Raw genomic sequence first — 24,172 nt, forward strand, 5'->3', positions numbered from 1 at the left:
TCTTGAATTAAATGCTAGAGTTTAAATTAAATGGATAAAAGTTGTTTTGATGCATATTAGAGTTTTTTATGGCCACAATTAATTTTGTTTTTATGTGCAAATTATTAAAATGTAAATTTACTCTTGATAATTGTTAGTCCTTTCATGAGACAATAGAATAACATATACAAGATGTTTATTTCTATTTGAAATTATGATCTCTTTCGATTTGAATGTATGTTTTATCATCTGGTATTTTGCAATATATTGACATTTCACATTCATAATATTGATAATTCACAAATTTTATTCACAGTTATTGAGAATGGGCTATGATAATTAGTGAAATACAAACAAAAACAAAATGCACAAAAATACACAAAAACAGACAAAAATAATAATGGAAACAAACACAAGATTTATGAGATATCTATGGATACCTCCCCTTCAAAATAAGTTTCTTATTATTAATATATCAACATACATCAATAACTCAACCCACACAAGCCTTGAGAACGCTCTCTCAAGGTAAAGATTGAAGCTTTATACTCAATCTCACACAAACAAGCAAATACAAAGAGGAAGAACCCTTATGGTGTAAACCCTAGTTTATCTCTCTTGTAAGTGCCTCTCCCATACCCTAATGATGCTCTAAGACCCTCTTTTATATTCCTATAACACATTATAGAACACTAGTTTCGTGGGCTAGTACCCGCTCGAGCGAGCGTCGAGCGGTTCATCTCAGCATTGTGATCTTCAAGTGACCTGCTGTTGTGCTCGACCATTCCTTCATTCGTGCCTTGCCTTGATCAAGGCACTTCATCCCTTTTATAAACCTCTTCAAGTCATCATCATTGAACACTTGATCAAGAGACCCAGACCTTAACATCCCATTTCCCATGGCATATCCCACACCACTCTTCTCTTGTGCAGTCAACTCTCCTTTCGTGCGAGTATTGTTGTGTACAAGCCTAATGTCAAATCTAGCATGACAAGAGGTCAGATATGGGAATGACTACTGCACCTAAATCTCTATAGTCGAAAGGACTTTCGTGTGAGGGAATTAGGGACGTATTAGAATACCTACATTTCTTAAAATTTTAACCATCAGTCTCAACTTTTGATTAAATCAGTTGCTTTCACAACCTTATGATTGAGTTGAGTTTGTATGATACGTAGCCTTCTTGTGGAATCTATGCTTCTCTTCCATTCATTCAAACGCCAAAACCAATGCATTCTGTAATTTACAATAAAACCCAAATAAATAGTAGAATCAACTGTTATTTTCCTCCCGCTGAACACTCTATACATATCTTCCAAAACCAGAATCAGTGTATCATTTTTACACATTTATATTGCTTAAAGAAAAAGGCAGCAAAACCACAGTCTCTCGATCGAATCAATAAAACACATGAAACTAGAAATTACTAATTCTGGGTCATCCGAATTAGATGTTTCGGGTCAGTTTGAAATCGGGTTTTGTGACCATATTGTTTTACATCATAGTAAATCATTTTTAAAGTCGGGTCAAATCAGGTTCGGTCATAAATTATAAGGTCGGATACATTTCGAATTATCGAGTCTGTTTTAAACACCTTTAGTTAGATGATAGAAACAATTAAATTCTGAGGATAAGATTAAACGTATGGGAATAAGAATTAATTGAAGGTAGTAGTAAATTATGGGGATAAGATATAAAAGTCCGATAGTAAAAGTTAATAAAAGTAGTGGGGTTATAAATAAGGCCACCTCGTAAATTTGGGGTATATGTACCTACTTTGTATTATATACCTTTACAATTTAAGAAAAAAAATCAAAAAAAAATATTAATATATGATAAAATCTTTTCATTAATTTATTTTTTTATCCAACTAGTCAATACTTAAGTTTTAAATTGAAATTGAGAATTTTGAAAAATAGATAGCATAGCAAATTCTTTTGGTCGCGCTCTTCTTTATGGATATGAGTTGCCGCCGTCCTTTCCTTTCCAAATCCTGTTTATAATTTTTCTATGAACGGTATATACTTGGTAGCATGAATGCATGATGATGATGAGAAGATAACATAGCAAATTATAGTCAATAACTTTTTTCTTATTATGATTTCAGAAATTTATTACTTGATCACTCTTGTGTAATATAATATATGTCATGTGTTGCGGTAATTGAAAAAAAATAATTATAAGAAAAGTATAGGGCATCTCCAATAATAAACTATATAATGTAGACCCCTTTGCACACTAATAGTCCAATATGATTATAATCTAAAATAAATATGCAACAAAATAGGACATAATATTATTATTATTAATATTATGAAATTAAATAAGTGTTGCAAACAAGGAAGGAAGTATTAAAATATTTACTAGTATTTTGTAAAGATTAATAGAAAAATCTGCCTTTCTTTTCGCTGACTGTTGAAAATTTATAGAAATTTGGAAGTATATTGTCCCTGTCAAATCAGCAAAATATATTTCTTACTTTTTCCTTTATGTAATTTCGTTATCTTTGCTATAATCATCATGCATTAATATTGGGAAGTATATGCTATAGGAAAGAAAAAAATATTCTTAATAATACAATTTTTTTTATTAATTTACCTATAATAATACCAACTTTAGTTTATTAACTAATTTATAATTTTTTTGTCTTACACATCTCATGAACCTGACTCCTTATTAATTTATAATTTTAACATATAATTTAATGGTTGATTAAATATAAATAAATCAATTATAGTTTACTGGATAAATTATAGAAATTAAACATGAGGTTGACATCAAAAGCGCTTGTGGCTCAATGGATAGACCATCTGTATGTGGAGCAAAAAGTTTGAGGTTCAATTTCTACTGGGCGCAGGTATTAATTAGTTTGAGGGTTTCTTGACTGCGCACATTTTTCTTTACTCCCTCTTTGGGAGAAAATATATGATTTATCTGCATTTTTCAGGAAAAAGGAAAATCCCCCATTCGAACCCTACCTTGTGCGAAATACTGGAAGTATTCTTTACCTAAACATAAGGTTCGTGGTTCGAATATTAATATTAGCTATGAATTTAGATTTTTATGATATGTTCTTTAGAATAATAATTTAATAGAAATCTTTCTTTGAAAGACGCTCACACAACTCTTATTGGTACTACCTCTCCAAACTTTTCAAGTCATATTATAAATTCTAAAAATTTTCTCATATAAAAACTTTTTTTTTTCTTGGTGTATCGGTAATTTCGTAATGTTATCATTATTATTAATGTTATTATCATTCATTTTTTTATATTAATATATTATTTTTAATAAAGGCAATATTGTAGATTTGTAGTAGTATTTGAGAGATAGAAATTGTTATGTCACTCTCTTACATGAGCTGTTACTTTCTATGCGTGTGGAAAAGCATGTAAAGGACATGTCCATGCAGTTGCTTAGTGTTGATACCTGGTAGGCTGGTAGCCTGGTACTACTCCTTTCTGTTTCTTTGTTTTAGATTTGAAGTAGAGGTTTTAAGCATATTCAATATGATTGACCGCCTGTATATGACCGTGAAAATTAAAAGTCTTAATATTAAATTATGAAGTGTATGTTAAACGTTTAAAAATACAAAGTTGTTGGAAAAATATAAAATTACACAGAGTCTTCAAAAAATTTATTACTTTTTACTTTGCCGTTGTTAGTATGTTGTGGTGTTTTAACAACTACCAACATACGTGTATGATCAAATAAACTTGAGAATTGTGATCTCATATTGCAATTTGTGGAAATATTAATAAAAATGGAAAAGTGATTACGCTCTTTGGTGGGGTAATTATAATTGTTAATGCAGGAAATAAAAATAAATAATGGATTTTATTATTGGAGTATTAAGTGAGTCATATGAAAAAATAACAATTCAATAAATTTGACGAACTTAAGGCTCATCCTCCTACTCAATTCCAATTGCTCTAAAACAAAGTTATGTGTCTTTGTTCATCTTCCAACATCTTGTCTTGAGTGGAAAATTCTTGAACAACGTTGCCCATGCTTTAGCAAATGTGTCAAAATTTCTGCTTTCAGTAAAAATATTTTTACTCACAAATGCTCCATTCAATTCTGAGCAATTGTTGTATTTATTTTTTTTATTTTTCGATCATTTTTAATTTGTATTTTATTCTTAATTCAAATGTCAAAAATATAGTCAAGTGTAATCTTGTTTGATTTGTGTATATATAAATTTTAATAATATAAATTTTTTTAATTTTTAATTATACGCAGTTAGAGATATTTAAAATTGAATTAGTATATTAGACAAAGTGTAAAAACTAAAAGAATTAGTGTGAAGTAGTAACACTAGCACTATAAAAAAACGTAAGATGATAAGAGTATAGATTTCTTGTTTAACGATTGGAAAAATCTAGAAAAAAAGGAAAATTCTATACAGTAGAAACGAAGTTTGGGAAAACGCGAGTGATAGTACTTTTTTATGATTTTTCCTTATGATAGCAACGTAGTTTCAAGTTTATTAAAACCGTAGCAAATTCCGTTTAAAACTTGAATAATCCAATGTCTTTTATTCTTTTTTAAATTATTCCTTTATTTTTTGTTTGTTGTGATTTAAGTTTTTTTTTAATATTTTTTTATATTAAAATAAAAACCTCCAAACCTCACCCTAATTTCACCTACCCACTGACCACCACCACTACGATCGCAACCTACTCACTGGAATAAAAGCCATTGAATTTGGTTTGCTACCTTAATATACGTGTGATAGCAGCCAGAAAGATCGATCAGTACTTGACTAAAGATGCATAAGCATGAAGAATCCATGGTTTACACGCTTGCCAGTGGGTTTTATGTATCACAAAAACAAAAAAAAAATAATCTCAAAACTAATAAAAAATTAACAGATTATTCAAGTTTTAAATAAAATTTGCTACGATTTTTATAAACTTGAAACCTTATTGCTATCACGTGGAAAAATTAAAAATATGCTACCATTCGCATTTCGCCAAACCTCATGCAAACTATGAAGATGTTTGGGAAAATAATTTATTAAACAATTTAAACTTATTTTGATTAATAGAGGATTAAAGTAAAATTATCTAATGTTTATGTTTTGTAAATTAACTGGTTGAAACATGATAAGCTTTTTAACATGAAAGTCAGCTGGTCAAAACAGTTAATAAAATAAGTTGGTCACATCGGACAATATAATCAGCTATTGACTGTTTGCCAAACACCCATATATAATCTTTAAATTTCTAGTGAAATCCTAGTTTGGATAAAGACCTACTTCCCCGTTATGAAATTCTCGCACCTAATTATGATATCTTGTGTGAAAAAATATCACTATTAATAACAAGTACTTCCTCCTGAAATTCTTACTCACATTTGTAACATATTATTTGAGGAACCGTTACTGTCAATATTAAGTATAATAAAACAGCGGAAGTATAAATAAAACAAAAGAATCAAAGGCTTTTGAATTGTTTTAAGGGTGATGCTATTTTTCGCCACCCCTTTTCATTTTATCGCCACCCCCCTGTAAAATTACATTTTTGCCCCTGTATTTAAAAAATTACAAAATTGCCACTATATTTAAAAATTAATTAATAAATGTAAATCACGCTTAATAACACTAATAAGAATTTAATGCGTAAGATTTGTCTATATATATGGAATTCTGAGATGCGTATGAAGTACGAATTCAAACACGGTACTATCACTCTAAAAACTGGTATTATCTCTCTAAAAAGTGTTAAAGAAGTGGTAACCCGTAATTGGTTAAATATGGCTAACGAAAGTGACTATGAGTCGGATGCGGTACGTAAAGTTGTCGTTGGAAAATTATAAAAAAAAAAGGCGCACAAATCTGGGCGGCTGAACCATGGTTCAGGCGCACAGATCTGGGCGGCTGAACCATGGTTCAGGCGCACAAATCTGGGCGCCTGAACCATGGTTCAGCCGCCCAGATCTGTGCGCCTGTGAGTTTTTTTTTTTTTTCCGTATTAATTTTTTTTAAATTATTATTATTATTATTGTTAGTACTATTTTTTATTTTCCGTATTAATTTTTTTTTTTTTTAAATTTGCAGGAGTTTGAAAACTTTGGAGACAATGTAGACTACTCCGGTAGCTTTGTTACGGATAGGGAATTTATCTCCTTAGATGAGTTACATAGTTGGGCCGATGCGATAGCAATAACAATCGGTTTTCAATTTACACGTGCTTCTTATAAAAACAAAGAAGGACGTTCTAGAGTTAGTGTCTATTTAAGATGTCAACGCTATGGTAATATTAGGGGTGATGTACATAATCTACATAACACTGCCCGACCTGGTTCTAAAAGTAGAAGTTGCGGGTGTAAATTTATGATTGTAGGAAGTAGTCGTAAACCACCAGAAAGACCTTGGACGGTAAGGGTGTGTCCTGGTGAAAAGGGAAAACATAACCACTCGTTCTTGGCGTACAGAGATGGTCATGTAAGGGCAAATAGGATTAATGTAGACATTCGAGAGCACATACGACAGCTTAGTGCAACCGGAATGCAACCGGCCTTTATTATGAATTCTATTAGAGATAATTTTCCTGGTTTTTATGCTAGTATGAATCAGATATATAATATTAGACAATCAATAAGGAGAGAAGAGATGGAGGGTAGGACTCCCCTTCAACACTGTCTTCATATGGCCACAGAACTTAATTATGTGGTCTGGACAGAATTGGATAACGAAGGGCAATTGAGCAGACTATTAATTGCAAATCCTACCTCTATCCAAATGATACGTACGTGGCCTTATGTTGTGCTGATAGATACAACGTACAAAACGAACAAACAAAAGTGGCCACTATGTGAAGTGGCCACTGTCGTGCAACATAATCGTCATCTCTCCCCAGGGCATGTGGAAGGTGTTCGTATCCGGCTGCCACCTCTCGACGAACGCAGATATCAAAGCACAATCGATGTGCTGGTGCATAATGACCGGTAGTCGGCCGAGGGAAGTGGCAGGTAGAACATCGTTTAGCGCATCGGACATATCCTTCAGTCCGATGATGGACTCCACCGGTCTCTTCCTAATACGGCATTCTAGAATCGGAGGCGTACGCTCGGAGCCGTCATAAATAAGTTTAGCTATGTGCCCGCCATAGCTAGGGATCAGTCGCGTATCTGTCGGCCCACACGGGCTGGGGTGATGTCACTAACCAGTCCGTGTTAGTGGACTGTGAGGGCTGATTATCGACAAAACTACGTCCTGCGCGCTCAGATGCGGCAGAAGAACTCGGGCCGCCCCGGGCAAATCTGCCGTCGGGGCCGTGAACAACAGCCCAGTCCACTTGGCGACACTCAGTACCTTGGTATTGAACATCATCAGCATCATTATCATCATCACTATAAACCCCCCAACTACTCTGGAGGCTGTCAGCCTGGTCATCAATAGGAGTACGCACTTGGTTCAGCGTACTCGACCTTTGGGCCTCACTGTGTCTGACAGCCTCTTCATGCCTAGCCCTCCTAGCAGAACCCGTCACCCCCCCTCTCATGCGGGTCCCATCTAAGTAAAGTAGGCCTTGAACTATTACCTCTCAACAATTGCCTAAAAAAACCTTTTCCTTTTCCTTGATTACCAGCCATTTTCTACAATTTTTACAGTTTTATTCAAAGATAAATAATAATTTAACAACAAAAAAATTAACATACAAATTTACACTAATAATTTATAAAACAACACATGAACATATTTATAATAATAAAAAAAATAACAATCACATTAATAATAACATAATTAATTATAATAACATTAACATATATTTAATAAAAAAAAATACAATCACAATAATAATAAAAATAAAATTAATAATAATAACATTAACAACAATAATAACATACTTCAAAATTTAAATTAATTATTCCTAAATATAACGAAAAAAAAAAAAAATTAAAAAGGGAGGCGCCCAGATCTGGGCGCCTCCCTTTTTAATTTTTTTTTTCTTTTGCATTCAAAACAATATATAAAATTTACTAAAAAATATAAAAATTACACATTACAACATACAAATTTACAATAATAATTCAAAATTTAAATTAATTAATCCTAAATACACGAAAAAAAAAAGAAATTCAAAACGAGGCGCCCAGATCTGGACGGCTGGACCCCGGTTCAGGCGCCCAATTTGGGCGCCTGAACCGGGGTCCAGCCGTCCAGATCTGGGCGCCTCGTTTTGAATTTCTTTTTTTTCCTTTGGCAAATAATTAAATTAAAAATAACTTACCTCGATTAATAATTTGGGGATTGTACTTAATTTTTGCTCCGAGATTTAGTTTTAGTGACTTGTATTTAGTTGTAGTGAGAATAATTTTAGGTGGAGTGTGGTATATATAGGAATTTTACCCTTAATGGCAATGTTGTTAATTTTTTATAAAGTAAGGGTAAAATAGTAATTTACTCAGGGGGTGGCGATAAAATGAAAAGGGTGGCGGAATATAAGGATTGGGTTGTTTTAATCATCATTAAGAATACTTTGTTGAGGGGACAAAGAGCTACAGAAAGGCCAAGGAAGGTTCTTTTCTGCATCAAATCTTGTTCTTTAATAAGTGCATATCAACTTTTTCTCTCTTTTCTACTCTCTACTTCTTACACATTCACATACATTAATATATTCCTATACTACATTCACTTATTTCAAGATTTTCTTTACTGGGTAATTTGTGTTAATTCTAAAGTATTGAAATTTTGTTCTGAGTTTGATGTCTACACCATTAGAGCATGATTACATAGGGTTATCAGAGCTTCCTTCAATGGAAAACCCTGTTGCTAATCTCTCTCCAAACCCAAAATCATCTAATTTTGCTTTGAAGACTGATTTGAGTCTTAGGTTACCTGGTTTTGAGTCACCAGAAAGGAAAATTGGTTCTGGGGTTACTATTTTTGGTAAGGAATTTGAAGAGAAAACCCTAAATGGGTATTCAATTGGCTCATTAAAGGCTTCTGCTTCTGGGGCCAAAAGGGGTTTTTCTGATGCTATAGATGGTTGTGAGCAATGGGTTTTCTCAATTAATGGGAAATCTGACACTAATTTGAGTAAAGATGGTTGCTTGTACTCTCCTAAGAGTGGGCAAAATGGTAAGAATTTGACTGATTTGGAGAACAATAGGTCTCAGAAATTTGTTCAAGGGACTGTCCCTATTACTCCTAAACCTGTTCAGGAGAAACAGAAACAGGTTTCTGGTGCTAATGAACATGGAAATGCTCCTTCTGCTAAGTGAGTGTTCCTTTTCTTTTCTGTTTTTCAGTCTTTTATATAGCCTTATTGTTCTGTACACTGTATTTGATTTAATGCAAGTTTGGGTCTTATGTTTGTATGGACTTTTTATTGCCTTCCTTCCTTGTCTCTTTGGTGAATTGATTATAGAGATGTAATATTCCACTATTCTTGTTTGATGGTTTGATTCATTAGTCTTGCTACCATGTGTCGATCAAGTTTGTGTACACTCGACCCTTAACCATTTACAGTCCGTTTGGTTAATGGTACTCTTACAGCCCGTTTGGTTAATGGTACTAAATTGGTGGTAATGGAAATGATTTTGTGGTCTAAATGTTCAGGATATGTATCATGTCATTAAGATGGTAATGAAAGTGATCATAAAAAAGTTTTTTTCACAATATTTCATTACCACCTAATACCACATAGCACATGTTCAAGTGGTAATGCATTAGAATGAATTTTGTGAAGAAATGAGTTTGTTGAAGGAGAATAAATATGGTCATTAAAATTATCAAGAGATATTTTTAGCAAAATTATACTAACATTTCATTACCATTGCCACTATTTAGTACCGATTACCGAACGGGACGTTATTGGCATTGGGGTTATGAAATGTGTCATTTTTTGGCCTATTTGTATGCGTCATGTGATATGAATCCCTAGACCCTAAGTTGAAGGATCGATGTTGTCTTTGAAGAAGTGCTACATATGTTTCCTTTGACTTTTAAGTATACAACAAAAAGTACTCCTATCTAGGTTACATGGTCTTCTATGTTGGCGTGGGTGTCAAGGAACCAACTCAACCAAAGCTTAAGCTGATGGTTGAAGTCTCAGGATATGTTATATACTCTAACACGCCCCCTCACACGAGAGCCCTTTGGTCTAGAAGTGTGGATGCAACACATATTCTCCTCATACATGGTGCTCAATATTCCACTTTGAATGAGGGGTGGTTGAGATTCGAACCCGTGACCTTTTGTCACATTGGCTCTGATACCATGTCAAGGAACCAACTCAACCAAAGCTTAAGCTGATGGTTGAAGTCCCAGGATATGTTATATACTCTAACAGTGGGTACTTTAGCACATCAATTTAGGGTAAATACATTACTCTAGACTTCAGCCTAGGGACACAACCTCCTTATCGCCTCTGATAAAGGTATGGTCGACCGTCTTCTGACCCTCTCCAAATCCTGATCATAACTTCTATTAGTACTGGTATGATGATGTTAATGACGACAGTACACTAGACTTTGAAGCCTAAAACATTGGTAATCTGGTAAAGTGGAGTCCATACGGCTAATGTTAACCACCTACGATTTATGCCCTTTAATGCATAGCTATTCTTTCTGATCCTTCTACTCAGTTGTTTTTTTGTGTATGTGGGCTTGTGGAGAACTTAGATACTGTTTGCAACAGAGCACAGGTTGTGGGATGGCCACCAATTCGATCTTTTCGGAAGAACACTCTTGCTTCTACATCTGTAAAGAACAATGAGCAGACGGAGGAAAAAACGACAGCTTCATGCCTCTTCGTCAAGGTTAGCATGGATGGTGCTCCATACTTGAGGAAGGTTGATCTCCGAACCTATAGGAACTATACGGAGATGTCATCTGCTCTGGAGAAGATGTTCAGCTGCTTTATATCTGGTACTTCATCTTCAGTTTTGGTTTGATCTTTGGTACGGTCTTTTAGATTGGAATAGCTGTCATCAGGGTATACTTCACAAACTAAAATGTGGGGTGACCTTTTACATAATTTCGTCTTATGGGGAATTGTTTTACTGTGCATTCATGACATGATAATCCAATGTACTTCCTTGACTTCTATGTGGAGACCTTGGCTGAGAAACACAAACAAAAGAATCAAACCGAAAAACCCAATTGACTGTTTGATTGGTGGTACCGTATGGTGGTCATGGATTCATGGTAATGAACTTGCACTTTCGTATGTATTCTTGTCAACGGAAGTCTCCTACAGTTCACACCAGTATCACATGATTCACTAATTTTCTCCGGGAATTGCAAATCATAAAAGCCAAATTGTGGTAGGTTTTGGGCTTTATTAAAGGCCATTTTAAGGGAATCACTAATTTAAAAGCAAATTAATTAGTTGGTGAATCATATTACACTGGTTCACAGTTTTGCCGTTGTATTCCAACTTCCAAGTATGTCGCCCCTCCCCTCTTTTAATACTTATTACCTCCGCAAGAGTCATAACCTTTGTAAGTGGTGTTGAGGGGTGATGGAAGTTTATAAAAGATGTTGGATAGGTTTTGTTCAATATGTAGATGCTTTCTTACATCAAGAGGACTTGATGATGATTCATGATATAATGCATTGACATTTTGCATCATGCATTATCTTCGAATAAATTGTGATGACTTGAAATTGACTTGTTTAGTAATGGCTATGTTTAAGGTCAGTATCGTTCCAATGGGCATGAAAAGCAACATGGATTGGGCTGCGAGAGTCAATCAACTGATCTCCAAAATGCTGAGTATGTGCTGACATACGAAGACAAGGATGGCGATTGGATGTTAGTTGGTGATGTCCCATGGAGGCAAGTGTTCATTTCATCTCTTTTCATTTTAGACTTCCCGACACCGAAAGAAAAGGCCTTTAATGAAAGCTTGTGTTTATGAATTTCTTCGAGGTTGCTAGTTGGTAATGTAATTATCATTACGCCTAAATATCGGTAATGTGTTCATATCCCTTATGAGGTCAAAAACGCGCTTTTTCTTATTACAACACAATATATATCGATTTGGTTTTAGACCTTTACAACGTGGCCGATACAGTGCACAACAACCTTGTTTCCGCATTATGATTAGGACCAATTAACATTCGTCAGCTGAACAGTTTGATGTCATCAACTTTGGTATTCTGATCTGGTCGAATGTTCTCATGTTACAGGATGTTCACAGAGAACTGCAGGAAACTTCGGATCATGAAAGGATCAGAAGCTATCGGATTAGGTATAGCCATAAGAATTCTGTGTTCATCACCTTTAGATTAATGACTCAAGTTGTCATTTGTGTAAAAAAACAATAACTTTTATTCTCTAAACATGACACCTAAGTTTTCTTGTTAGCAGCACCGAATAGCGCCGAGAAGTTCAAGACTGAAGCCTGAGAACAGCAAAGGCAGCAATCCATGGTATGTAATGTAAGCAAGGAGGCATCAAGTGGAACACATGGTGCCTTCAAGAGGTTTTGAATTTTAGGAGTTGTGGATTTTGTTAGATTTGATGGTTATGAAAAATGATATGTACTTGAGAGCGCACATTTCTCTTTGTGCTCTTCAGGAGTACGGTTATGATCTGTCCGTTAACCTTTTCCCCTGGACCCTGACTTGTGCAGAATACTGGATGTTGATGACTATGACTCTGAAAAATGACATGTACAATACATTATTGTAGACATATTTCAAGCTTTTATATCAATCCTCACTTTGGATGTGGATAGTTCTTTTATGTTTATCACAATTTATTTTGACCATAACTATTTATAATTTGAAGGAACAAGTATAGAATATACTTAGGGCACAAAATTTTTATTGCTGTACTACTTTTCAATTGCCTTTTCGGTAACTTACACTCTTCACTCTCCACTCCACACGAAGTCCAAAATCTTCTCATTTTGAAGTTTGAATGATGAGCTAAAAATAATCCCAACTACAATTGTATTATACATAACTACTAGCATGTTTAAGGTGATCCAAGACATTTTAAGTATACAAAAAAGTACATTTGTCAAATTTTAACCTAATTTAAAATTCACTTGAACATGTTAAATATTAATGGGTTATAACTCGAAATTGACTCAAAAACAATGGGTAAACAGTGTTAAATTTAACTATAATTTGAACTCGGCTGTTTTAATTGGTCTACTAAAAAGCATGCTTGAAGTAACAGCAACTCCTCTTAGAACATGCAGCAACCATGAAAAATATTATCGTATAAATTTATCGTTGTTGCAAATTTAAAAGGATGGATAAACAATAATTTTCAGCTCATCTGATCAGTCCAAATTATTACAACTCAATGTTGCAGTTCAAAAAAGGACAAGTATCAAGAACTGATATAGTAGGTAACAATATTGATAAATACATACTCTAAGATATAAATAATAAATACCCTGTATTTGTTAAATTTAATTGAGTTTTTGCATACCCACTATAATCTTTGAAAATCTAATAAAGCTGAGAAAAATCAAATAAAAAAGTTTACATTGAAAATAAACAAGTTGGCATTTAGAAGATAGAGTATCCACCAAATCTTGCCTAACCAAACAAGTCAAAAAGTGTTAAAAAGTGCCACTTTTAAATTATCTCATATTGTTATAAAAAAAAATATATCACTTTATAATCTTGTGGAGTATATGCTATTTTTACTAATTATTTATTAGTGAATTTTCTTTGGGTTCGTATGTGGGTTGCATTTCACTCACATAGTCACATGTACTAAACTGCCAATTATTACCCATATGTGAGCTGTCTCACATCGGAAAAAAAGAAAAGAATATGCCACTTTGTAAACTTACTTCTCAATTAAGTCTGTTCCATTCAATCTGTATAATTTTAAATTACGATGTTAAGAATTTTTTCTCATCTGAGTATGTTCTATTTAATTTGTATAATTTTAAAATATAATGTAAAAATTCTTCTAAATGATTCAAGTGCGACAAAGAAATATATAATATTTATAACATCATAGCTGAAGGCATTGATTACAGACTAGCTTAATAATTTCTAGGTTAGTGAAACAAAATTATAAGCTATCATTACATTAAGTTGACGAACATTTGAGGTGAAATAAGATATTAATGTTGCAGAATGATCACACTAACTGCAAATATCCATATTAAAAAGCCACTCAAAAGGTTCCATGTTTCCAAGGTATTTATCAGTGGCGGATCCATGACTTTAATTATTAGGGTCTTATAAAGACATGATATTTCTAACCTTAGTAGGTCGGACGAGCCGCTCTTATGCTTGAACGAGCATCTCAAATGGGCTCAATATTGCATAAACAAACATGTTTTGCTCTTAAAATTGTCGTTTTTCTTGAGTTAATCTGTATGTAAATATATATTCCCTTTATATTTAATTATATGCATGATATCGTTAATCTCCCCTACACATATGTTGTTTTCGAAACTCTTTATGTCTCTCTATTGTAATTTTTCAAGAGTTCATAGTTTTGAACTCCAAGTTCATTCTCAAACATTGAAAAGACCACTATCAAGAAGGATGTAACGCAAATTGGGTGAACCTTATTAAAATTGTGTGTTCTTATAAGTTTTAATGCATTTATTGTTTTAAATTTTTATTAACCTTATTCATCTAATTTTTATTAGGAAAACTACCGTGAATAATATAACATTTTATTAATTTCCTTACAATAATACCGACTATTGATTAACTATGAATAATACCAACTTAAAGGGGTGTTTTCCTAGAAAATCCCTAACATGTTAAAAATCAAACTATAGGTAATTATAAGACAAAAAAAATTAGTATATTAATTAATAAACTAAAGTTGGTATTATTCTAGGAAAATATCCCTCTAAATTGGTATTATTCATGGTTAATCAATAGTTAGTATTATTATAGGAAAATTAATAAAAAATTGTATTATTCGTGATAATTTTTCATTTTTAATATTCATTGAAAACACCTTATTATCGCTAATCTTGTGTTATGAGCTTATGCAAGACCATTCATATTGAGCAACCTAGTTTTCGATTGGTACAAGTTAATTTGATTGCGAATCTTGTCTTCATTGGTGCACACATTTTGGCCTATGACAAAGTGAAAAATGGAGTGAGTAACACAATTGATGGTGTTAAGTCGAGGTTGATAAGGGCATGAAAAATACAAAATAAAAAGTGATAAACTCTAAGGCGCTATCGGCAAGTCAAACACTTTCTCACAAACGAATGTTGAGACTTGAGAGGAGTTGTGAAAGAGGTCACCACCAAGGAATTTTGAGCCTAAGTATGTTTCATTGAGTTTTACCAATGAACTACTCGGAGTAAAATCTATAATTGCTTCTTAGAAAAAGTTAGTTAAACATGTAAAGTCTTATATCGAGATGAATTTTTATACTACTAAAATGAAATTACAAAATATTAATGTAAAATTAACAAAAATCTTAGCTATTTACTTAAGATGCTCATGACCTCTTTCATATAAAAAGAAATATGACTTATAAGAAGGGTTCTTCTAGGGGTTAGACTTAGAAAACAAAATGACATGATGATTTCTCTTTGATTGTGAGATTGTACACAAGATATTCCTTATTAATGATATTTGATGGAAATCTAAAAGATAAATAAATTCAAGTGGTCTTCAATCCAAGAGTTTAGGATGTTTTATCTTTTTAAAACTTGATCCTTAAGAACAAATTTTCATTTCAAGATAAAAGGTTAAAAGTTTTTCCTTTTAAATTATAAAAGTTACATGAAATAATTATCTTTGCACCACATGAATTTGTTTAGGTTGAATGTATAATTGGTATAAGAGAATGAGTGCACCAATATAAATTTGATGAAATAACTAATTTTTAATAGGAAAATAGGTGAATAATGTTTTTTTTTTTTTTTTTTTTTTTTTTTTTTTTTTTTTTTTGTTACAATTACCCTAAAAATAATGCTATCACCAATTTTTCCTCTATATCTCATAGTATACACATGTATATAAACTATACCACACAAAACACCCAAAAGATGGTAGATTTGTCAACTACTCCATCAAACAAGCAACAAATAACTCATTTGCTTTCTAACTCACAAATTCATCTTACTCCATTTTTCCCTTTCCAATTTTAGTAAATTGCTAGTAAAGAAATTTTCTCATAAAAAATAAAAAAAATTTGTTTTTTCTAATAATGGATCTTAATTTCTTTGAGAAAGTCATCCTTCAACAAATCATCCCATAGATTTTCCTCCTTCAAAAGTTGACATCATTACATCTCCACTTCTTATGACTCTAACCATTCTAAATCTCCATCTTTTGATGATGATAATGATCCATCTTTCTCAAAATCTCATCCCATTCTGATCCATTCTTTCCTTCTTTCAACCTATTCAGTAATTAAAAAAAATCCGATCTCATTCATTAATTCATATCACCATAACTACATAACTAATGATACCTTTTCTCTAAATCATCCCATGAACCCATCTACCCATGGTGAATTCATTGTTAAAATAGATAATCATATTAATATTGACGAACAAACATGCACAAATAAAATGAATACAAGCCATGAAAAAAGTAATAGTAGTGGTGGGCATTTATGGAAGGGAAATTCATCTATTGACTTCTCATTTCCACGTCCAAATGATGAGAACATTCTGGAAGAAGATGATAGAAGTAGTTTTACATCTACTAAGTCTTCTAACCAACATGATCCAACTTCCAAACTTATTGGAAAATTCTTGGAACAACAAAAAGCTAGTGGAGAAATGTCATTAGACATGGATATGGAAATGGAAGAACTTAGAAGACAACAACAATATGATCATGATCAAAACATCACTAGATCATCACTTGTTCATAGACAAGTTCTTCATGGTGTTAGACCTCCAATACGTCCTAATGAAATAATTCAAAGTCCTGATCGAACAGGTAATAAAACACCTGTTACAACCAATAATATGTTATATACTCTAACAGATGGTTCAAAAGAACCTCGTGTATCTTTTCGTGAATCATTAACATCGGAGTTGATTAGAAGACCTTCATCTATGTATAGTAATGTTGAAGATGATTCTTCATCATGTGATTCATCTTTATCAGGAGATGATGATCATAAAGGGCAAAACAATCATAGTGAAGAAATTCTAAGGAGTAATTCATATAGGACTAATACAAATGCTTCTTCTAGAAGGTTACCAAGTATAGCATTATCAAAAACTAAATCTAGGTTAATGGACCCACCATCTACCCCATATGATCAAAGATCCGGTGCGATACATCAAAAATCCGGTCAGCTTAATTTCAGATCGGGTTTTCTAGGAAACCCATCTATGTTTGATGACGATGATGATGATCCCTTTTTCGACGACGATTTTTCCGAAGATCATGTTAAAAGTACAAAAGTTAGTACCATGATGGTTATTGAATGGGTAAGCCTTGTTTTAATCATGGGTGCTTTAGTTTGTAGTCTTGTTATACCTGTCCTTAGGAAAAAAAAATTATGGAGTATGAAATTATGGAAATGGGATGTTTTAATCCTTGTATTAATTTGTGGGAGATTAGTTTCTGATTGGGTAATTAGATGTCTAATGTTCCTAATTGAGAGAAGTCTTTTACTTAGAAAAAGGGTTTTATATTTTGTTTATGGGTTAAAAAGTTCAGTCCAAAATGTTTTTTGGTTAGGGCTTGTTCTTGTAGCATGGTATTTTTTATTCGATAAAAGAATAGTAGAAGAATCTAGAAGTAAACCCTTAAGGGTTGTTACAAGACTATTGATAATTGGTGAAGTGGGTGCAATTTTATGGTTAGTAAAAACCCTATTGGTTAAAGTATTAGCTTCAAATTTTCATGTCAAAGCATTTTTTGACCGTATCCAAGATTCATTATTTAATCAGTTTGTAATCGAAACACTGTCGTCTCCTCCGTTATTTGAAATGCAACAAGTACAAGAAGAAGAGGAACAAACGATGGCAGAAGTACAATCGCTACAAAGAGCGGGGATAAATGTACCGGTTGAGTTAAGATCAAGTGTGTTTCCACGTACTAAGAGTAACATAAGTCATACTCTGACGGCTGCGCCTTCGGAAAATGGGAATAATAATAATAATAATAATAATAATAATAATAATAATAATAATAATGTTGGACAAGCCCCTTACAAAAGTCCAATAGGGCAAAGTAGAAGATTTTATTCGGGTCCCATATCTAAAAAATATGATGAAAATACAGGATTATCAATAGATAAGTTAAATAGGCTAAATCAAAAGAACGTTTCAGCTTGGAATATGAAGAGATTGATGAGAATTATTAGACATGGGGCATTGACTACTTTGGATGAGCAAATTGTAGATACTATAAATCATGATGATGATTCTGCTACACATATTAGAAGTGAAGTTGAAGCCAAAGCTGCTGCTAGGAAAATTTTTCGAAGTGTTGCCAAACCTCGTTCTAGGTCCGTTCATTCTACTACATCTGTTTATTTAAATTTGCTATTTAATATTCAAAAATTTTACACTTTAATTTGCGTAATATAGTAAATCGAAGAGATTGAGGTGTATACTCTATTTATTGAATATAACATACATAAATATGTTACACACATGCATATATATAGCATATATGGATACATGCATTGCATATACATGTCTTTAACAAGAGCTATCCGCTGTATACAATTACAAGTTATATACACATGAATTATTGAGTTATTTACCATCAATACTACATAATTTGCTTTTAGTGGGATATATTTAGCGACATTTAATTTAAATATCTCTATTTCAAATTTCTAATAGTATATATAGAGGATTTAGTGACATTTATGAGACTCTTTAGTAGCATAATAAAAAATCACACTAAAGCTTTTTGCGACATAGGATCTATTTACATTTCTCACAAATATCACTATAGACTATAGTAACAATTACATATGTCACTAAAGACCAAAGAAGTGTCGCTAAATCACTTTATAAAACTTAAAATAAAAACCAATAATTATTACACTAAAAATATGAATCAGTGGCATTTTTTAATGCCACTAAATCCAATGTCGCAAAAAGTTAAATTTATTGTAGTATATAATTCACTATAATTTTTTTTGAATAAACAATGCACTATGATTAGGAGTAGAGAAAGAGTATATGGGCCCTATTTACTTTATGATGTTTAGAAAAGAGACATTTCGTCAAGTATTAATGTTAATTATGGATCTAAATTTTCAAAAAAATTGAACACTGATAGGTATTGAACCCTTAACCAACAATATCATAAGAAGACATGTCACCAACTAAGTTACGCTTGACTAATGAACTATAAGAAGTTTGTTTATATATGAGACCGCTTTTTTTCTTAGGGCCCTAGGTAGTCACTAGTCAAACAAATGAGCTTGAAATCACCCTTGATTATAATCTGAAACCAAAAAATTATAGTATATCTTTAACTCAATTGAAATAAGAATATAATAAGTTTGATTCAAAATTTAAAATGAGACATTTATGGTGAATTGAGTCAATAATAAAATAAGCACTCGTATTGATATGGAGGGATTATGATATAGGTTGGCTATGTTTTGAACAAGGACCAAACTATATGCACACGTATGTTTTGAGGTTTTGAAATTCAGCAATTAAGGCTGAAAGTTTAGGTTGTAATGTAAATTTTTTTTTTTTTTGTGATTTTTGTGGGTTTTGTAATAAGAAAAATTATGAAAAGATATGCTGAATGAACAACTTAAAAATAGTTGATCCAAGGCTTAATTTGATACAGATTCACCACAAATTAAAACCAAGGGCTCCTAAGAACACATTTAAACTTTAAGTCAAAAGAATGAAAAGTATAGGAACTTCAACTTACTAAAACTAATCCAAGTTAAAGTAAATTGCAAAGAGAGAACAAAAGAATTTGCTCAAAGGTTGTTTTGTATTGAGAATGTAAAAATCAGGTTGTTCATTACAAGAGAGCAAACATCTTATTTATACTAAAGCATTCAGCAATTAGTACAAACTTTGAAAAAAAAGTACAACCAAAATGACAATAAAATGCAACTGTTAGTAAAAGAACAGGGAGATTTTTGCTGATTTTTTTGTTGTCTCCAACAACTAGTTTTCTTTGGGATTTGCAAATCATGTCTTCTATCTTCTTGGGATAATTTGTGGCCGATTTGTAGGAGATATTATCATAAAAATCCCACTCAATCTTCAAAACATATGGCTATTGTAAATCAACTGGTTTTGAAGGATGCAACGGCTCAATTTGGAGAATCTGATTGCTTGTTTTGATCCATGCGTTTTAATTGTTTAAAGGACGTCCCATGAGCAAAAATAAATATTAGACTTTATAAAATAAAAATTACAACTCGACTAACTAAACATGAGACATGATTAAGCTTGATCCTAAATCTAGCTTAATCATCTCTAAGACTTTGTTTCATTATAAAAATGAAAATACAAAATAAAGACTCAAATTAAAGAAGACTTAGTTCATGATTAAAAAATTAAAAGACTTGACATTTGAACCTTAAATTTGAGCATCTTCCATATGATGAATCATGATATTGATCATGGTTAGCTCATGAGAACTAGATGTAGGTGATCCTACATTAGATTATTTATTTGTTTTATTTTTTGTATGCAGGTATATTTATTTGGACGATGTTATGCGTTTCATGCGAGAAGATGAGGCTTTGAAAACAATGAGTTTGTTTGAAGGAGCCATAGAAACTGAGAGAATTAGCAAGAAAGCATTGAGAAATTGGCTGGTAAGTAAATTATGCCTCCTTAATTTTGTTATTACTTTCTCAAGTGAAGTAGTACAAAAAACATGAAAGAGAAAACGGTGATTTCTTGTCGAGATGATTGAGGAACTATGAAAGATTTGTGTTGTATCTATACTTCTAACCTAAATAACACTTATGTGAGGGGGCTTGAATGCGTGATGCTTCAACCATAAATTTAAGGCTGGGTCCAGAATCCAGACTCATACCCTAATTTTAAGTTTCTAGAAAATTAGACCTGAACCTTTAAAAATAAATTATTTTTAAGTGAATTTTAAGTGTCTAAAATTTAGACCCTAATTTGAACCCTAAGGACTTTGAAATTTTCAAATTCAAACCTAAATCTAAACCCTTCAATTTCGTATGTACCAAAACCTTGACCTTAGTGTCCAAAAAAAAAAATTAGACTCTTACTCTTAAAAAATAGGGATTTAACAAAGTATGGATAGGGTCTTAGACCTTACCCATTCTTGCAATTGATTATCTAACCTACTATTTTTTGGTTTCATCTGATTAATATTTTTTATAATTCACGTATGTTTGTATGTGACAGTTTTACGAGAGATGCGCCTTATACATGGGTTCTATAGCTCATTTCGTACATATGATGAGAATATAAGCTTCGTGTTTAAGATCATCTCATCGAGAGACTGTTTCTCATAAGAATAGCTCATTATAATTTGCACCTTTATACTTTAGTAATTCATGTTATGGTTGTTAATTGTTTTATAGGTGAAAGCATTTCGAGATAGAAGATCACTTGCATTGACTCTAAATGACACAAAATCAGCGGTTAACAAGCTAAATGTGATGGTGAATGTTATAGTGAGCATAATAATAGTCATTATTGGTGTTACATCACTAAATATCATTACTTCACAATCTCTCTTATTCTTAAGCTCTCAAGTTGTTGTTGTGGCCTTTGTTTTTGGTAACACTTGCAAAAATGTTTTTGAGTCCATCATTTTCTTATTTGTCATCCACCCTTACGATGTTGGCGATCGTTGTGAAATCGATGGTGTTCAGGTATGCTTTGTTCGGTTGAATTTGCAACTATTCAATATTAGTATCTCATTAATTTATGGCTCAGCAAAACAATCTGAATTCGAAGATCTAATTTAAAATTATATTTCGAATTGGATATCTGATCGAAAGTTTGGATATCGGATACGGATTTGAATATCAAATTCTTGAGATTTGGATATCCAAATATCCGATATTTTTTTAATAGTCGGATATCAAATATTGGATATCCAACATTATTTTGGATATCGGATATTCGCATATTATAAGTATGTTTGGGTATCCAATATTAAAAAAACATTTTTACTAAATTCGAATGTCGTATATCGGACATTTTGGATATCCGATGGAATTTTTCAAATTATCGTCACTAGCATTGGATATCAAAATTTTTTGGATATCCTGTCCGAAATGTTTTAGATATTCGAGTCGGATTAGATATAAGATATGTCTGTATTTAATAACAGATATCCGATCCGACTGCATGTTTTAGATTGGATATCCGATTATGCTCAACCCTGATCACCATCATGATCATTGAGCGAATATAATGAATATGATAATATTGAAGGATTGTCGCAAAGTCAATGACATTAAATGATTTTTACAAAAATATATTGCGCAATGCATTTTCTAAGTAATTTTTTTCTTATACAGATGGTGGTGGAGGAGATAAATATTTTGACCACGGTATTTTTAAAATATGACAACCAAAAAATATTCTTCCCAAACTATATACTTAATACAAAGCCTATTTATAACTTCTACCGTAGCCCAGATATGGGAGATGCAATTGAATTATGTTTCCACGTAGCAACTCCCGGTGAAAAAATTGCTCTTATGAGGCAACGAATTACCAGGTAAGTTATCTTTAAATTTGTCCTATCACTATTTTAATGTTTTGTTTGGTTAATGATATTCGGAAGGCTGAAATTGAGTTTTAGTTTTGATTTTGATGAAATTTACTATGTTAAAACTTTCTTTTTTTTTTTTATTTTTTTATTTTTTTTATTTTACGATTTTTATCACCAACTAATATCACTTTATTAAGTGGTATAATAGACGCGAATGAATTTTGTGAAGAAAAATATAATTCGAGTTGGATAAGTATGACCTGAAACCTTATTAAGTAATTTTCCTAACTAAATTACATTATGTTTTCATCATTATTCACATAAATTAATGCCATCAACAATCAAACATGTCGAATATGCAAACAACCCAAAATTGTTTTTCTCTTTTAGGATTATACTACCTTTTTGTTCCTTTGAGCTTGTAATGACGCTCGATAGTATTATTTATAGTCATCAGCAATATTTGATAAAAGTAAATGACTTTTCAATTGACTTTTTTAGTTGGTTTTTTGGCTGGTCAAAAAGCCAAAAAAGTATTTGGTTAATGATTTTTCTTTTAAATGATAACTTATAAGAATTTGTATTTGAAGCCAAAATGAAAGAATCAGTGTTGTTAGCCTTTTTCATTGGTTTTTGGCTTGTCGATGCACTTTTTCTCTAATAAACATCTAACAGTCAATACCTAGTTTTATCAAACACCTTCCTAAACAATTGGCTTATCCAATTTATTTAGCTTAAAGCCAACAAAAACAATGATATTTTTAGTTGGTCAACAAATCAACTAAAAAAGCCAACAACTAACAACTATTTCTTAGATGCTCCCTTAATGTAATAAACTATACTCCATCTGTCTTTTTGAATTCGCACTATATGACTCAAAAAAATTTCATATATTTAAATCATATATACAAATCATATGGTGTAAACTCAAAGGGACAGATGGAGTATTATGGTTTGGAATTTATGTCTTACATTGTTGCTATTTATGGTATGTAGTTACATTGAGAACAAGAAGGAGCATTGGTATCCAAGCCCAATGATAATATTGAAAGATGTAGAAGGATTACATATGTTGAAAATTGCAATTTGGTTACAACATAGGATGAACCACCAAGACATGGGAGAAAGATGGGAAAGAAGAGCACTTTTGGTTGAAGAATGTGTTAAAATACTTAGAGAAATGGACATTGAGTTTAGAATTTATCCTTTAAATGTCAATGTTTCATCCCTTCCACCTCTCACTTATGCTCATGTTCCTCCTTCTAGTTGGAACATCCCTCCACCTGAAGGGTCAAAGCAGATTGTCCATCCTTAATATTTTAATAATATCCCTATTATTCTTAATCAATACAATTCTTAGTGAATTCATTTACTTACAATATTAAGGTATGCATTTTTGTACTCTTTAATGTAGTTTTTTTTGTCTTGTTTTGATGCGGTTAATCTCGAGTTGTGGAGCTTTTTTGGATTATAACCTTCTCATAATGAGGATATTGTTTAGTCTTCTTTTTTATTTTCTTTAAACTCTGTCTTGAACGAGACTCATTGAGATTATGATGATGATGTTTTAATGAAGTAGGAATTACAATGAAGGTTACTTGTAACACA

General features: G+C 32.1%; 2 protein-coding genes across 3 annotated transcripts; both read left to right on the plus strand.

The window, feature by feature from the left end:
• Window positions 1–8,448: 8,448 nt before the first annotated feature.
• Window positions 8,449–12,672, plus strand: LOC130806352 (auxin-responsive protein IAA27-like). 2 transcript variants are annotated; one of them, XM_057671384.1, is made up of 6 exons: window positions 8,449–9,207; window positions 10,629–10,858; window positions 11,630–11,771; window positions 12,125–12,186; window positions 12,306–12,367; window positions 12,571–12,672. In XM_057671384.1, the coding sequence occupies exons 1-5, from the start codon at window positions 8,693–8,695 to the stop codon at window positions 12,341–12,343; spliced, it is 987 nt and encodes a 328-aa protein (XP_057527367.1). In that variant the 5' UTR covers window positions 8,449–8,692; the 3' UTR covers window positions 12,344–12,367; window positions 12,571–12,672. The 2 variants fall into 2 exon arrangements, with proteins under 2 accessions (XP_057527367.1, XP_057527366.1); XM_057671383.1 differs by having other exon boundaries at window positions 12,306–12,672.
• Window positions 12,673–16,962: 4,290 nt separating this feature from the next.
• On the plus strand, window positions 16,963–23,879 carry LOC130805771 (mechanosensitive ion channel protein 5-like). Its single transcript, XM_057670556.1, has 5 exons — window positions 16,963–18,368; window positions 20,549–20,672; window positions 21,420–21,713; window positions 22,368–22,570; window positions 23,561–23,879. The coding sequence occupies exons 1-5, from the start codon at window positions 16,963–16,965 to the stop codon at window positions 23,877–23,879; spliced, it is 2,346 nt and encodes a 781-aa protein (XP_057526539.1).
• The last annotated feature ends 293 nt before the right edge of the window (window positions 23,880–24,172 follow it).

Source organism: Amaranthus tricolor, chromosome 2 (assembly GCF_026212465.1).
Source record: "Amaranthus tricolor cultivar Red isolate AtriRed21 chromosome 2, ASM2621246v1, whole genome shotgun sequence".
Lineage (NCBI taxonomy): Eukaryota > Viridiplantae > Streptophyta > Magnoliopsida > Caryophyllales > Amaranthaceae > Amaranthus > Amaranthus tricolor.